Raw genomic sequence first — 14,213 nt, 5'->3', positions numbered from 1 at the left:
TTGTGTACGTGCGTATATGTTTTCCTTGAGACTCATCATCACCATCACTCTCCCACGCCCTGTCTCCCAGGCTGTGTAGCGAGTGTTTCTCTGGATCATAGCTCATGTGATGGCTTAAAGGAATGCTCACAGTTACCGTCACTCCGACGAGAGTGCCCTGAACCCTGCTGTCATACGGTGCAGTGAACACACCGTTTTCTAAAGCATCTGTCAAAGTGATGCCCCGAATACGCTTTCTGGTCACGTAACATACAAAACAAGGGTGTCATTATGCCAAACCAAGAAAGCGACAGTTCTAGTGGTAAGCCTTTAAAATTATATGTTAACTTGCTGTGCGAATTTGCCTGCTGGATCTCATTTTGTGTTGTTATAAACAAATGTGGCTAAATCCTTTGGAATCTTAAGAAATTGTGTATGAGCTTTTATTTCCTTTCATTTTTAAATTGGGAACAGAATCATAACAGATACCAATCTCTCATGCCAAAATCAGAAAATTGGACATTGGATGATTCACACGGGTATCACCACACCTCTATTAGCTTTACAAAACTGGTGACAAGAAACCAAAAGCACGAACATAGATTTTAGTGGAAACATGTGTAACATGTTTGGAATTAATGGAAGTTTGGTTCTGCTTAGGGATTTCAAATTTATTTGTAGTTTTTGTTGAATCATTTTTGATTTTGATGGTGTAGTAAATCAAGTAGGCAGTATGGGTACATAAAAGCAGAAACTGCTTCTGTTCGTGTAACCTCACGAATCAACTGCAGTGGTTCCTAATTGTTTTGGAACCATCTCCTCTGATCTTATCTAATTCACTGTGGAACTCTCAGCCCTAGTATGAAATTTTGTGTCCAATGGTGTGCCTGAATAGTTTTGACTCAGTGCCAATTGGCCTGCCATTGCGTGCAATCACGTCTCACATCATTGAGTTTTTTGGGGGAACTAAAGGCTTACCAACTTTCTAATAAACAGTAGTTTTTTTTCATAAAATGATGACAGGTTTAGTTTTACATTGAGTTGTCACTCTCGTGGATTGTTGTTGAGGAATGCATACCTCACTTATCCTCATAATTATTGACTATTTGTGGGGATCTGTTATCTTCAATGAACGAAATATAATAGATTGCAATGCTATGGCATATATTAGGGCACTTGTAATAGCTATTTGTTGATGATTGAAAGGAGCGTGCTTAAACCGAGAGTGCAGACTTGCAAATTGTTGGTGATTTTGCGACGGTATATTTGCCATTATGTGGAGTGTTGGTGGTGACGAGACATTTTTATGGCCTTGTGAGTGCACAATCATTCATGTTACTACTAAATTGGACAGAGCATGTATAATTTCCCTAACACTAAGAACAAAGGCTGCTATGATTTAGCCTCTTGATTTGGCTTGTGTGACCAACTTTATGGTCTTGTGTCTAAGGGCATCCAAAGGCTTGTTTTGCCAGTCATATGAACCATAATTGGTTGGAGTGCGATGATATGGCTCACTTTATTGGCTTGCCTTGCAGCCTTTTCTGCCATACAAATGCTCTCAAGGGATGTGAAAAAATGTGGGTCACAAATGCAAGGTATTTTATTGGGAAAGTTTGGATTTATAGTCACACGAGTGCACCTGCAGTTATTTTTGGGTTGCAGAACTATTACTACAAGTGTGTTACTTCTTTCTATTAATCCAAATGATAAATGAATACAGTATTTTTTGTCGAAACTACTACAAAAAGATTTGACCAATGATCATTGCTAATGTAACCAATTTGTTGTAATTTTGGCTGAAATTGCAGTCTTGGCATTTCTGTTTGTCTGTGTCAAAACCCAAAGCACAATTTGAAAATTGAATTGCTTTGTGCTTTTGCTTTGTTGTTGTGTCTAATCACCCTCTGCTACTGTCACAATGAAATTTCCTGAATACGGGATGAATAAAGTTATCCAATCCAATCCAATCCAATCCAAAGACTGAGAAGATCAGACAAAACAGCCAGATGGATGAAAAAAAACATTTTTAAGAATGCCCTCTAGAGCTCAGACATGTCGTAACCTCAGGTTGACAAAAAGGTTAAACTTTTCCCATCTGATAAGTCTTCCGGTTGCATTGCTGCACCGTGTGCCAAAATTGGAGCTGTTCTGTGATCCTCTTTGCTAAAGCAATATAAAATACCTTTTTCAAAGCTCCAGATTTATCAGGCCAGAACAGTTTCCCCGACTTGACCATTAAAGATTGTCGGGGAAGTACTGCTAAAAATATCTTTAAAGGAATTTAAACGATTTCACCCTGCCTTTTATGTTGCCAGTCACTGCACTGACATTTACAAAGCACCTCTCCCATTTCTGCTCTCTTTTGCCCTCCTCTGACCTCTCTCTGCTTTACATTTATTGCTCACTCAACACTACGCTATGAAGTACAACCACAATAATCTAAACATCTATCAAATGCACTGATAGCATTAGAAAAGAACATTCAATTTAGTGCAATTATGCATTTAACTTGTCAAATTGCCTAAAAAGACTCATTATGGATTGGCCGTGACAATTACACAATGCCCTCAGTGTCAGCTTGATTTGGTTTGACCTTCAATCTACTGTTTCATCACTTTTGTCATCAGTCAGCTAACAGCGTAGTCCATTGTGAAACGACAGCTTGCACTTCAACATGACTCCTGATCAATATACCAGTCTCAATAAATATTGCACTGTAGGCAGTACATTACTTTCTTGACTGGATAATCTTTAGTCTGGTTTTTATTTGAATTTTGTTTTGCACCTGACAACGCATGAATATTGGGACTGATATGCAAAACTATAAGCTTCATGGCAGTTGCACATGCCAAACACATTTATGCATTTTCGCTACCGCTTGGGGTGTTGGATCTTATCCCAGCCAACTATGGGCATCAGGCAGGGTACACCGTGAATTGGTGGCCAGCCAATCGCAGGACAGAAGGAGACGGACAACAATTCACACTCAAACATGTACCTAGAAGCAATTTAGAGTGTTAAACCAACCTACCATGCATGTTTTTGGGATGTGGGGAAAAAAAGGGAGTAGGCGAACATGCAAACTCCACACAGGAAGTTCGGAATCCACGTGAGATTGCGTGACCGGACGTTTGGTCGCCCGGACGTTTGGTCGCCCGGGTGAATATAATTTTGAGAGCTGGTTTCAACAGTAGATAACGTCCTAGTACCGTGAGATTGAACCCTCGATCTCAGAACTATAAGCCCAATGCGCTGACCACTAGCCCAACATGCAAGCTAACCACTTGATCACTGGGACACCTGGAAAAGACAATTGTATCATTTTATTTATTGTTTAGGGGAAGGCCACCTTTATCATATGGATACCAGTGAAAAGTCAAAAATTCTGAAAAATCGACAAAAATAAATTTAAAAAAAATTCACTGTTTAAATGTCACTACTGTTTTAGCTAGTTAGATGGGAGTATCCCAGATTGTCCGCCACTGAATTAACACATTTACACTCGAGTTATGAATTCATAGTTGTTTTATACACGGTTCAGTCTCCTGTGTGCAGTCTTTCGGCAGTATGAACAGGATGTTGAGGATGGGAATTTATTTATGAAATGGCTGCACAATGTAGGGCATGGATGTCCGAACTGGTCCTCAAGGGCTGCAATCGGTGCAGGTTTTCATTCCAACCGATGAAGTGCATACATTTTTCACAAATCTGGTTGGTGTCTTACAAGTGTAATCAGTTGATTGCCAAAGAGTTCAAATGGGCTTTGCCTGTGTCTCAGAGTAATTGGTTAAACTGACTTAATTTGTATACTAATTATTACACGTTTCATAATGCCTATATGAGCAAACATGATTTCTGCTATTTTACATATTTAACTAAAAATGCTGATCTTACTTTACACGCATCTGTGTTTGAGTCTATCTGTGTGTAATGTGCAAATAATTGACAGCACAGTCATCACAGCAGTGTCTGCCCATTTTGTTTAAGCATTATTTTCTCCATTATCTAATGTTTAAGACATTTGCGATTTTTCTACTGAAATCCATTGTGCAAACACATGGTGTGGTCATTTATACTAGGTGGGTGTCTTGTTCCTTTAAAGCCTCCATTGAGATGTGCAACCTGGGAAGAGGGAGCCACAGGTCTTTTAATCCGCACTGACAGTCATGGTGGTAAACATAACTCAAGCTATTATAGCAAAACTAGATTTCCCACAAAACTGAGTTTCTGCAGAGCTCTGCCTAGCCAGATGTTTCCCCTCCCAAATTGCATGTGGCGCTCGCTGCGGCTCAGCAAATTATGTCACTTTGTTGTATGCGTCCTTACTTGCCTTACTTACTAGCACAATTTAACTGGTTTTACATTTCGTATTCTGCCAGTGTGGTATGAGTATGCTCTGGGAAGTAATCCATCTGTTTATCCCAAAGGCATGAAGCAGCTTGAGGTTTTGTAGTAAAGTTTCATTTGAAAATTGCTTAACTGTTGCCAGGTGTTCTTCCTCCTAAATGTGGACATTTTTATGACATAGGTAAGTAAAACTAATGCGTCTGCGTAGAATTTCTTATAAAACGCAGGTTAGCACGCATGCAAAATCATTTCCCTCACTCCCATCCATCCATAATGCAGAAAGCCTTGCTCGTCATTCGGTTTTCTCTCTATGGGAAAGGCAATCTTAGAGCCAGGGAGAGGAGATCAAGATTCTAGCGGCTTCCCAGAAAGGTCACAAGTTGGTCTCGTCGCTATGAGTGACGTGTTTGCCTCCGCTTGGTGCCAAATGCTTTATTTAAAACGATTCCCTTACAAGAGTGAGAGCCTGCAGTGGTGTTGGGAGAAAATTGTATCTGCTTTTTAGCATTTGACCTATCACCTTGTCCTCTGTCGGACAACTTATTTTGGCAGCCGGAATAAATAAGCCAGCCTTTTTAGTGCAGTGGAGAAACATCATATGTCACTACCTTGAGAAAACCCAGGCAAGTCATAGAATAATTTAGTAGCTGTTATATTTTAGTGCTGATGATGTGAAGAAAAATTCCCTATCCCGTGGACCATTTCATATGACCTTTTTTGCACGGCAACGCGCTTGTAACATAACATAAACAAATTTAAATGAACTTGGATTACGATGTAGACACTCAAAATAAGTTTGATCTAACCTTACACTAAACTTAATTCTGATTTTGTTTTAAATTGTGTTACCTTTCTTCTCCCGGGTTGGCTCTATTTGCCCTGACTTTCAGATGCAACCTGTCGAGGTTTGTTTGCTGTTGTATTCCCTTCAAAATATTCCAAAAATGATGCACACAAATGTCCTCACAATAGGATAACGCACGACCACTTGCCAACGGAAAGTAGTATATACGCTGATAGGTTCACCAATAGATATACTTTAATATAAGGAAGACATCGGAACGCATATCCAGCTTTTCTTGCAAGAAGAGAATCGATCCTGACTCGTCCTCGTCCCAGATGATCTAAAGAATCGAATCCTCTCCTGCCCATTTAGTTGCATTAGAGTCAGAACAATTAAGGTTATCTTTTCAAAACAATTGCATAAGAGGTAACCCGAACAACACAATTAAGGTCAAAAAATCAAAAACAACTGCAACAACAATTGCATATCAGGTAAACCGAGCAACACTATTTTAAAACAATTGCGAGTATTTTCGGAGGTCGATTCGATATCGCCATCTGCTGCGGGATCCAAGTCAAAACAATTAAGAGTCCTTCCCGGATCTTCATTGTGAACTTCCGACTGGGTAAGAAGTCGAGGTTTAATCCAAGTCAAACAATCAACAGTCCTCGGAGCCAGCTGCAGTGGGGAGTGACCTTCGAGTTTGTTTCGGTAACAATTAAAGTAAGCGTTGCACATATACATATAATGATTAATATTTCACATATACATATAATGATTAATATTCCAAACATACATATAATGATCAATATTTCTTCGTTGTACGCACATATATAATAGTACCCAAAATAACTCCAACATATGCCATTCACACTGACTAACGGGGAAAAAAACACAGAAAAAAATGCAACAGTCCGCCCAGTGCTCGTAGAGACATTACACGAGAAAGTTGCAACCACAGAGACATTACACGAGGGAGTTGCGAGGAGAGAGACAGTGCCCATCATGTTCTTATGAGCACCCTCTCAGGTCCGCTGTCTGCTCGTATATCAAAATTTGTCTCGTATCTAAGATAAATATTTGCTCAATTTTACTCGTATCTCAAATCCCTCATATGTCGAGGTACCATTGTATATGATTCAAATTGATAGTCATGTTACAATACATCATTTACTATCATTTTGGTCAAATTTCCCAGCACAGTACCAATGTGAATTTTTAATGTTCTTTCCTTTTATTGCTCCTGAAGGAGAACCTCTGCCAAACATATTTTATTAAATGTCCCTTAAATATCACTCATTGGAGTTCATTTAGAAGACAGAATAGCTGCAAGGACACCGAGTATTGGGTATCCCAGCAAAACAGCCACTCTAATGAGTGATTCCCGGAGAGACTGAGGAGCATCCATAGGAATCCCTTTTTATTTATTCATGCAGGAGCTCCAAATATGGGACTCTCCCGGTTGCTTTACGCAGTCCCCTCATAAGCTTGTGTAGCTCGTACACACTTGAAAGCTTCAACTCTCTCCTCTTCTTGCTCTTTTTTTAAACCAAGCCACTCCAGGGAAGCGATGTCATGCTTCATTCATTGAGAGCTCTCTCACCCTTTCTTCTAAATCCTTGCTCTTTCCTTGCTAATTTTAATCATACTGAAATTAGCATTATTTTTCCCCCTTTTAGATTGAGGGCATAGCAGCCCTTTAATATGCCAACAATTTGCTGCCTTGTATAGCTGCTTATATTGTACATGCCAGAAACTCCTTCTGAACCTGAGGCAGGAAATTAAAGAGCTGAGGCTATTAAATAGCCCTGCAGAAAGATGCAGACAATTGTAAAGCTACTGAGAAGAAGGAAGTCTGTTTAAAAAGGGGAGTGCATTCCATGCGTTAGTCCTTGCAACCCTCAGGGCCACTCTGGAAACTTTTAATGGGGTTGCTTATTTTTTTCATGCTTCTTTCACGTGTTTGCCCTTTGCCAATTGATGCCATAAAAGTCAATTTCAATGCATGTTGCTTCCCATTGAGAATAGGTATAAATTAAAATGTATACACATTTAGCAATAAATAGTGGATATTCATAGTTTACGGGAGTTCCTATAAGACATGTTCTGCAGTAATAGGTAATATACTCTCAAAGGCTTCATTGGCTCATCTTACAGAACATTGGTAAGAGAAACAAACATTACAAAATATATTTACAATTTACAATACTTGGCATAATCTTCTTGATATAGGCTGTAAACCTCTCAAGTCCGACTCGTCAACCATCTTAAAACTACCCCTGGACCCTGATTTTTATTTACTGCTTCCGTGTCAGGGTTGACTACTTAAATGCTAACTTATTGGTGCCTGTGTTGCCTCTAGGTTATTTGTTATCCAGTAGAGGACATGCACGCACAGCCTTCAGCCTGTAGTGTGCTAAAGCACATCTGTCCTAATGTTTATTTTAAAAAAAAGTGTTCTCATTTTTTGTTACATCTCTACAATAAACAAATATTTTAGAAGCGCAGACTTATTTGGAATTGAAAAAGATTTTTAAGATTTGACACTAGGACAGGTAACTTGACCCAGAAAGTTAATGTTTTAGTATAATGGCTCATTTAAAATTTGAAGGGTGGAGGGTTTATGTCCTCCAATTTTCAATTGAGTCATAAGTAGCAAGTTGATGGATGTAATAGAAACCACAGGGTCTTTATTTCTGGGAAAAAGAAAAGGTTGCTTTTCCACACAGTGTTTTTGTCTTTTATCCTACGAATGCATAGTTATTCTTAATTGGTGGTGTTACTCCACAAAGTGCGTTTTCCCAGTAAAAACATAAATCAGTAATATAAAAATATAAAAAGTCACGCCCTGGCAAGGTTCTAAAATATTGCAAATTAGAATTTACCTTGCCCAGACGTCACTTTTTATATTTTTATACGACTTATTTATGTTTTTACTGGGAAAACGCACTTTGTGGAGTAGCACCACCAATTTCGTTATACGCAGCTGTGTATAATAACAAAGTTTTTTTATTTGATTTAAAAGCTACCACGTAAAAAAGTTTTGGAATGTTGTTGATTGAGACCAGGTACACTTTCAGAATCTGATACAATACTGACTGCTTTTTCAAAAGAGAACTGCTGTTGTTGCGGTAGTGAAGCACTCTACCCTTTATAATACATTTCCTGTATTGGGTATTAAGTAAGGAGGGTAATGATCATTGAATAATTAAAATTGTGGGGTAAATGTGAATGATTTTTACTAAGTCCGCAAGTGCTCACTTTGAGGACTATAACATTCTCAAAAGTCAAAGCCGTCCAACTGACACATGTATTTTGTCACTTATGATTAAAATGTCACATTTCCAATTTTCATTTTAAAAGACCAATGACTACATTAATTACATTTACATAAAAGAACAGGGGCAGGACATTATTGATACAAGCTGTCTTTGATAACGCAGCAGTCTGTGAGCCGGCAACGTTCTGCTCTCATTCCGTCTGCTACGGCGCTAATGGTGACAAATTTACTGCCTATAAAAGTATTTTGCTGACCAACTACTGCTTGTCAAAAACCAGACAAAGTGTAGCTCTGTTAATGTATATCACAATCCCACAGGCATTGCAAAAGCCTTCCTGCAAAATGGGTTTGAAGCAGACGTATATTGACAAGGATGTCAAACTCATCTTTGTAGACAGCCACATTGTCGTTCTGAGTTCCTTTGGGGGCAATTATGTCTGCTAACGATGACTGCTAGGAGTCATTGACTAAATGGAAATCATTTTATTATGGAATGAACTAATGAGTATTTTAATTATCAACACTTTTGTTTAACCATTTAGAGACCTTGTTGACCTAGAAATTGTACAAACCCCATTATGAGCCTCTTAATGGCTAGTATTCTCTATTTTTCATTTTGTATTTATTTTTTATTAGGAAAGTGTAAAGATACTTTTTTTCTTTTAGTCAAAAAACAAACTAATTATTTTCCAAATTTTATTTTTCACTTATTTTTCTTCCGTATTTTTCATTTACATTTTGAAACAAGGGGGGGAGGGGAATGTTTTCTTTATTTTTTTCAGGTGTTAATAAGTCAGAGTGGAACTCGGTAACTATTGTCTTCATTTTGGTACTCGGACGTTTCGTCGAAAGACGTTTGGTCCCCGGATGTTTTGTCGAAAGACGTTTGGTCCCCGAACGTTTGGTCCCCGAACGTTTGGTCGACCGGACGTTTGGTCGACCGGACGTTTGGTCGACCGGACGTTTGGTCGACCGGACGTTTGGTCGACCGGACGTTTGGTCGACCGGACGTTTGGTCGACCGGACGTTTGGTCGACCGGACGTTTGGTCGACCGGACGTTTGGTCGACCGGACGTTTGGTCGACCGGACGTTTGGTCGACCGGACGTTTGGTCGACCGGACGTTTGGTCGACCGGATGTTTGGTGGAACGGACGTTTGGTCGCCGGGTTGTTACTGTTGAAAACAGCTCTCAAAATTATAATAATGAGAGAGAGAGTGAGTTTAATATCTAAATATCTAATATCAAAATATCAACAGTAAACTCTCTGTCATAATTTGACAGCGAGCGAACCCGGCGACCAAACGTCCGTTCTACCAAACGTCTGTTCTACCAAATGTCCGGTCGACCAAACGTCCGGTCGACCAAACGTCCGGTCGACCAAACGTCCGGTCGACCAAACGTCCGGTCGACCAAACGTCCGGTCGACCAAACGTCCGGTCGACCAAACGTCCGGTCGACCAAACGTCCGGTCGACCAAACGTCCAGTCGACCAAACGTCCAGTCGACCAAACGTCCAGTCGACCAAACGTCCGGTCGACCAAACGTCTTCCGACCAAACGTCCGGTCACGCTTCATTTTATTTTCATGATATTAAAATGTATTCATTTACATGTATTAATTAAAAAAATAACGGAAATAAGGTAATTATTCATCAACATCATCAACAGAAATTTTACTTGCGAAATACATGAAGTCAGTGGTTAAAACCTTGAGTTTGACACTTGTGTTCTCACACATTCCTGTCGAGGCTGTTAGTATTAAAAGTCAGCCTATTTTGCAGTTTGAGCTAACAACATTGTCGCTTTCATTTGTCTGCAGGGTATTGAGGACACAGTCCCTGGAATGGTATTACACCAACGTAAAGAGACGCTTCAAGCGGTTCGGCAGCGCCAAGGTTTTGAAGACTTTATATCGGAAGCACATTATAGAGAGAGGAGCACTATCTGATCTCCCAGGTAATCTCATACTTTCCTGTCTGCGAGAACCCCTGTGTGCGTGTTAAGGGTGCATTTGTGTGTTTGGTGATGGCTTCCCTGCAGCTAAGTACTGGTGACTAAGACGTGCTGTGTCCATCTTATTTGTCCTCAGTGATTCGCTCTTCTTGTGAGACAGCTTTTTATCCATTCTGCCTTTTTCTCCTGACTGCATTGTTTTGACCCGGCCGGCAACGTGCCCAGCTTGTCTTCACAGGGCATTATTTCTAACCTTAGTGGGTGGGATTAAAGAGATGTTGGGAGCACCAGGGGATAAATCAGGTCAGACTCTGGGCTAAACTGGATGAGAGGAAGGTTTAGAACAACTGAGTGATTGTGAGACACTTTGTTTGGAGAATTTAGCAGTGAAAGGACAGTTTATTATCATAAATATCTGTAACAACAGTGTTGGTCATGGTAGAAGTACAAATGAATATCTAATTAGAAAAAAATTACATTCATATTTCGACATTAGGAACACAATTTACTTATTTATTTAAAACGTAATCTTGGCTCAATTCCCTTTTCTATTTCATATTACAAGCATATCTTGCAAATTTGACAGTAATCCCTTTATTTGTTCCTTGGTTATCTTAATCACAATCCTTCCTTAGGTTTCACCTACTGATGGAGGAAATTAAAATCCAAAGCAGAACTAATCAAAGATGACTATCGCCTTTATCGTTCTAGAAATGACAATTTGTTTGCAAGTGACACATTAGTCTTATCTCCTTCTACTGAGAATTTAGTACATGAAAAGCTGTCTTCGGTTTCTCTTCTGCGGTTTGCTGAAGATCACTGTTGACATGCGATGTGATGTAAAATACCCGCCGCTCTCTCGACCCCCATCAATTCCGTCAACATTTTATGCCTACAGACAATTGATTTTGAGAAGATGAAGCAGTCCCTTGGTGATGAAAAAAGTATCGCATAAGAAATTTGTCAAGCTTCACCAACACAATTGTAAGACAATGCTTCGCATTCCCGAGGTGTTGAAAGTCCATTATTTTGGGTATCTGGGCTGACATGATAAAAGAGCATTCTGAAATTTGAGCAACAAAGATGATGTAACAATATTAGATTAGATTAGAACTTTATTTCATCCCATATTCGGGAAATGTCTTGGTTGCAGTAGCAAGACAGACACAGACACACAAGACATTGTAGACCTAGGTAAAAAACTAGAGCCACACACAGGAAATCCACCAGGTGGGGACCTTCTGCAGACCGAGACCGAGGTTACTACACATATTTATTGAAGCATTTTTTCCCGCTGCAGTAAAATAAGTAGAAAACAAACTGGAAATGGTTATGAGCCAATTGCTCAAAACTTGGAGAACAGAGGCGAAGACCCCCAAAATGCAGTACACATTGACTTTGTCACCACAATCAATTGTTTCTTGCTAAAATACCAAAATCAAGTGACATTTAGTATTTAGTGTCTTTAATAACAGGAGTTTCACATACATATAGTTAACATCAAAATTATTGCACAAATACATAAGTACGTAACATTAAAACAAAATCTAAATGAGATATAAAAAAGAGGAAATCCTCCACAAGCCCAAATGTGATGTAAAAATAATTAATTATTGATAGTACATAATAGAAAATATCAGCAATAATAGTTTAAATAAATAATAGAAAATAGTCATATTAAAATAATAAAGTTTTTGCTAACAAGTTTTGTTCCCAACTTTTTGAATGGAACCCTGACTAACGAAACCCTAACTAGGATATGGTTGCGACAAAAAATGAATTTGATATCCATCATTTAGAGTTTTTTTTATTAAGGATTTAGCTTTTTTAAAATTAAAGTACATGTAATTGCAGTATTGTATATTCATTCATCTTCCATACCACGCATCCTCGTAAGGGGGGTGCTGGAGCCTATCCCAGCTGACTTTGGGCGAAAGGCAGTCTCCACACTCATACCGCCACCAGTGGGAATTGAGCCCGCGCCTGCCCGCACCGAAGTCAGGCGAGTAAACACTACACAATCAGGCAGCTTCAGTAATGTATATGTTTTGAATATTTTTGCTTTCTTGAGGGCCTGGAAGAAATGCTCTTTTCTGATGTTTTTTAATAGCATGCGTGAACTAAAAATTCAAGTAAATTGGTTGATTTTATGCTAAGTAGACAGAATCAGCTACTTTCTTTTGTTCCACATGAAAGTACCAATATTGAGTTGACCTTCTCTTCTCACAGCATGTAATGTTCCACGGCATATTAAAAAGAAACGATGAAAGAGTTCGAAACAAGATTATTTGAGGACTTATTAGACTGAGGCAGAATCCTGGAGAAAAGTGTATTTTGCCCTACTTTTTCTAAGTTTCATCATCTTTAAAATTAGGATATCTATAAGCTTCTTTTTAGATTTTTTTTGGCTCATGTCACACCTCTTTTACTTAGGTAAAATGTTCGTCACGGAATTTTCCATGAGATGATAATGTGATTTGACTCTTTGGAAGGATGGATTTTTTTTCTCTCCCTCACTGGAATCCCATTCATTTCAAAGAGGGATTATCGTTGTCCCACTTTTCTCCTGACATTTGCGTTTGTTGTCCTATATTGGCAAAATCTGTGAGAGGCTTCTCTATCTCCCCCATATGTGATATGGCAAGTAAGAAAATGTCAAAATAGGACATTGCATACTAAAATGAAGTAAAAATTGCAAGGCTAAAAAGTTTAAAATAAGTGAAAACTTTCAAAATTTTCATTTCCTTTTTAATCTTTAAATTAACACCTTTTTCAAAGTTCCATGATCTTGAAATGAAGATTGAAAAGATTTTATAAAAGATAGAAGATTTTGTCAAAGATACTAAATGAAAATATCAGATTATTGTCTCAAGAAATTGGATTGGATTGGATAACTTTATTCATCCCGTATTCTGGAAATTTCATTGTCATAGTAGCAAGAGGGTGAGAATGCAGATACAGGAGAGGTATTTTAGACATAAATAAATAGGTAATAAGCAAGTAAATAAATACATACATAAATAAATGAATATATAAATAAATCAATAAGCGTTTTCTTGATATATATATATATATATATATATATATATATATATATATATATATATATATATATATATGCTCATACTACCCCTGACATAAAAATATATATATATAAAATAACAAAACAAAAATTTTAATATACGGTTGGTCTTAACATTCAGCAATAGCAAAGGAATTGTTCCTTTTTCTTACAATTTTGTTAAATATGAACACGGTAAATGCCTAATTTACCTTTTTTTAAATTTCCCCCTTGAAAAATGTCTGAAAATCAGATTTAACACACATTTGACATTTGTCAGGGCTTACTAGCATGCTGAACAACGTCAACTCCTTTGGTAGGAAATCACATGCATTGTCTGTTATACTGTGCTGGGGAAAAAGATTACACCAAGAAGGAAACTAGCCAGTAAACCCACATTTCTAAGCTTAATTATGTCCCAAACGTACAAGTAGGACGCAAATGAAAAGGCTTGAAATGGTTTTCTCCCCTTGCTTAGACGTATCATTAGACACGTCCTCATTTCTCTTGTCTGTGTTCTTTCAGCTGAAAGCTTTGTCCCTCAAAGTATTTATTGTGTGTGAGGAACAGAATGTTAAATAGAAGCCCAGAGTCTCTTAAATGTCTGCAATGAATGTGACAGTTGGTGCAATAATTGGACAAAAAGTCTGCTCGTGCATGTTTGGGGACGTGGACATGAGAGGATGGCGAACTGAAACTCTGACCTTCACCAGCTGATCATGCTCACTTGACATTCACTGTTGGAATTAATTAGAGGCATATTGCCACTTCCTGGACTTATCAGCAGCCGGTAGCGAAGGATGGT

General features: G+C 38.5%; 1 protein-coding gene across 5 annotated transcripts in view; it reads left to right on the top strand.

The window, feature by feature from the left end:
* The window catches only part of myripb (myosin VIIA and Rab interacting protein b), a 91,555-nt gene that overhangs the window by 51,981 nt on the left and 25,361 nt on the right, over window positions 1-14,213 (top strand). For all 5 annotated transcript variants that reach the window (XM_077624064.1, XM_077624065.1, XM_077624067.1 and 2 more), the window contains one exon: window positions 10,214-10,350. In XM_077624064.1, coding sequence (XP_077480190.1) covers window positions 10,214-10,350 — 137 coding nt within the window. The remainder of the gene's footprint in view (window positions 1-10,213; window positions 10,351-14,213) is intronic.

The sequence above is a fragment of the Stigmatopora argus genome, chromosome 17, assembly GCF_051989625.1.
Source record: "Stigmatopora argus isolate UIUO_Sarg chromosome 17, RoL_Sarg_1.0, whole genome shotgun sequence".
In the NCBI taxonomy this organism is placed as follows: domain Eukaryota; kingdom Metazoa; phylum Chordata; class Actinopteri; order Syngnathiformes; family Syngnathidae; genus Stigmatopora; species Stigmatopora argus.
This window is presented reverse-complemented; position numbering and strand designations above follow the sequence as displayed.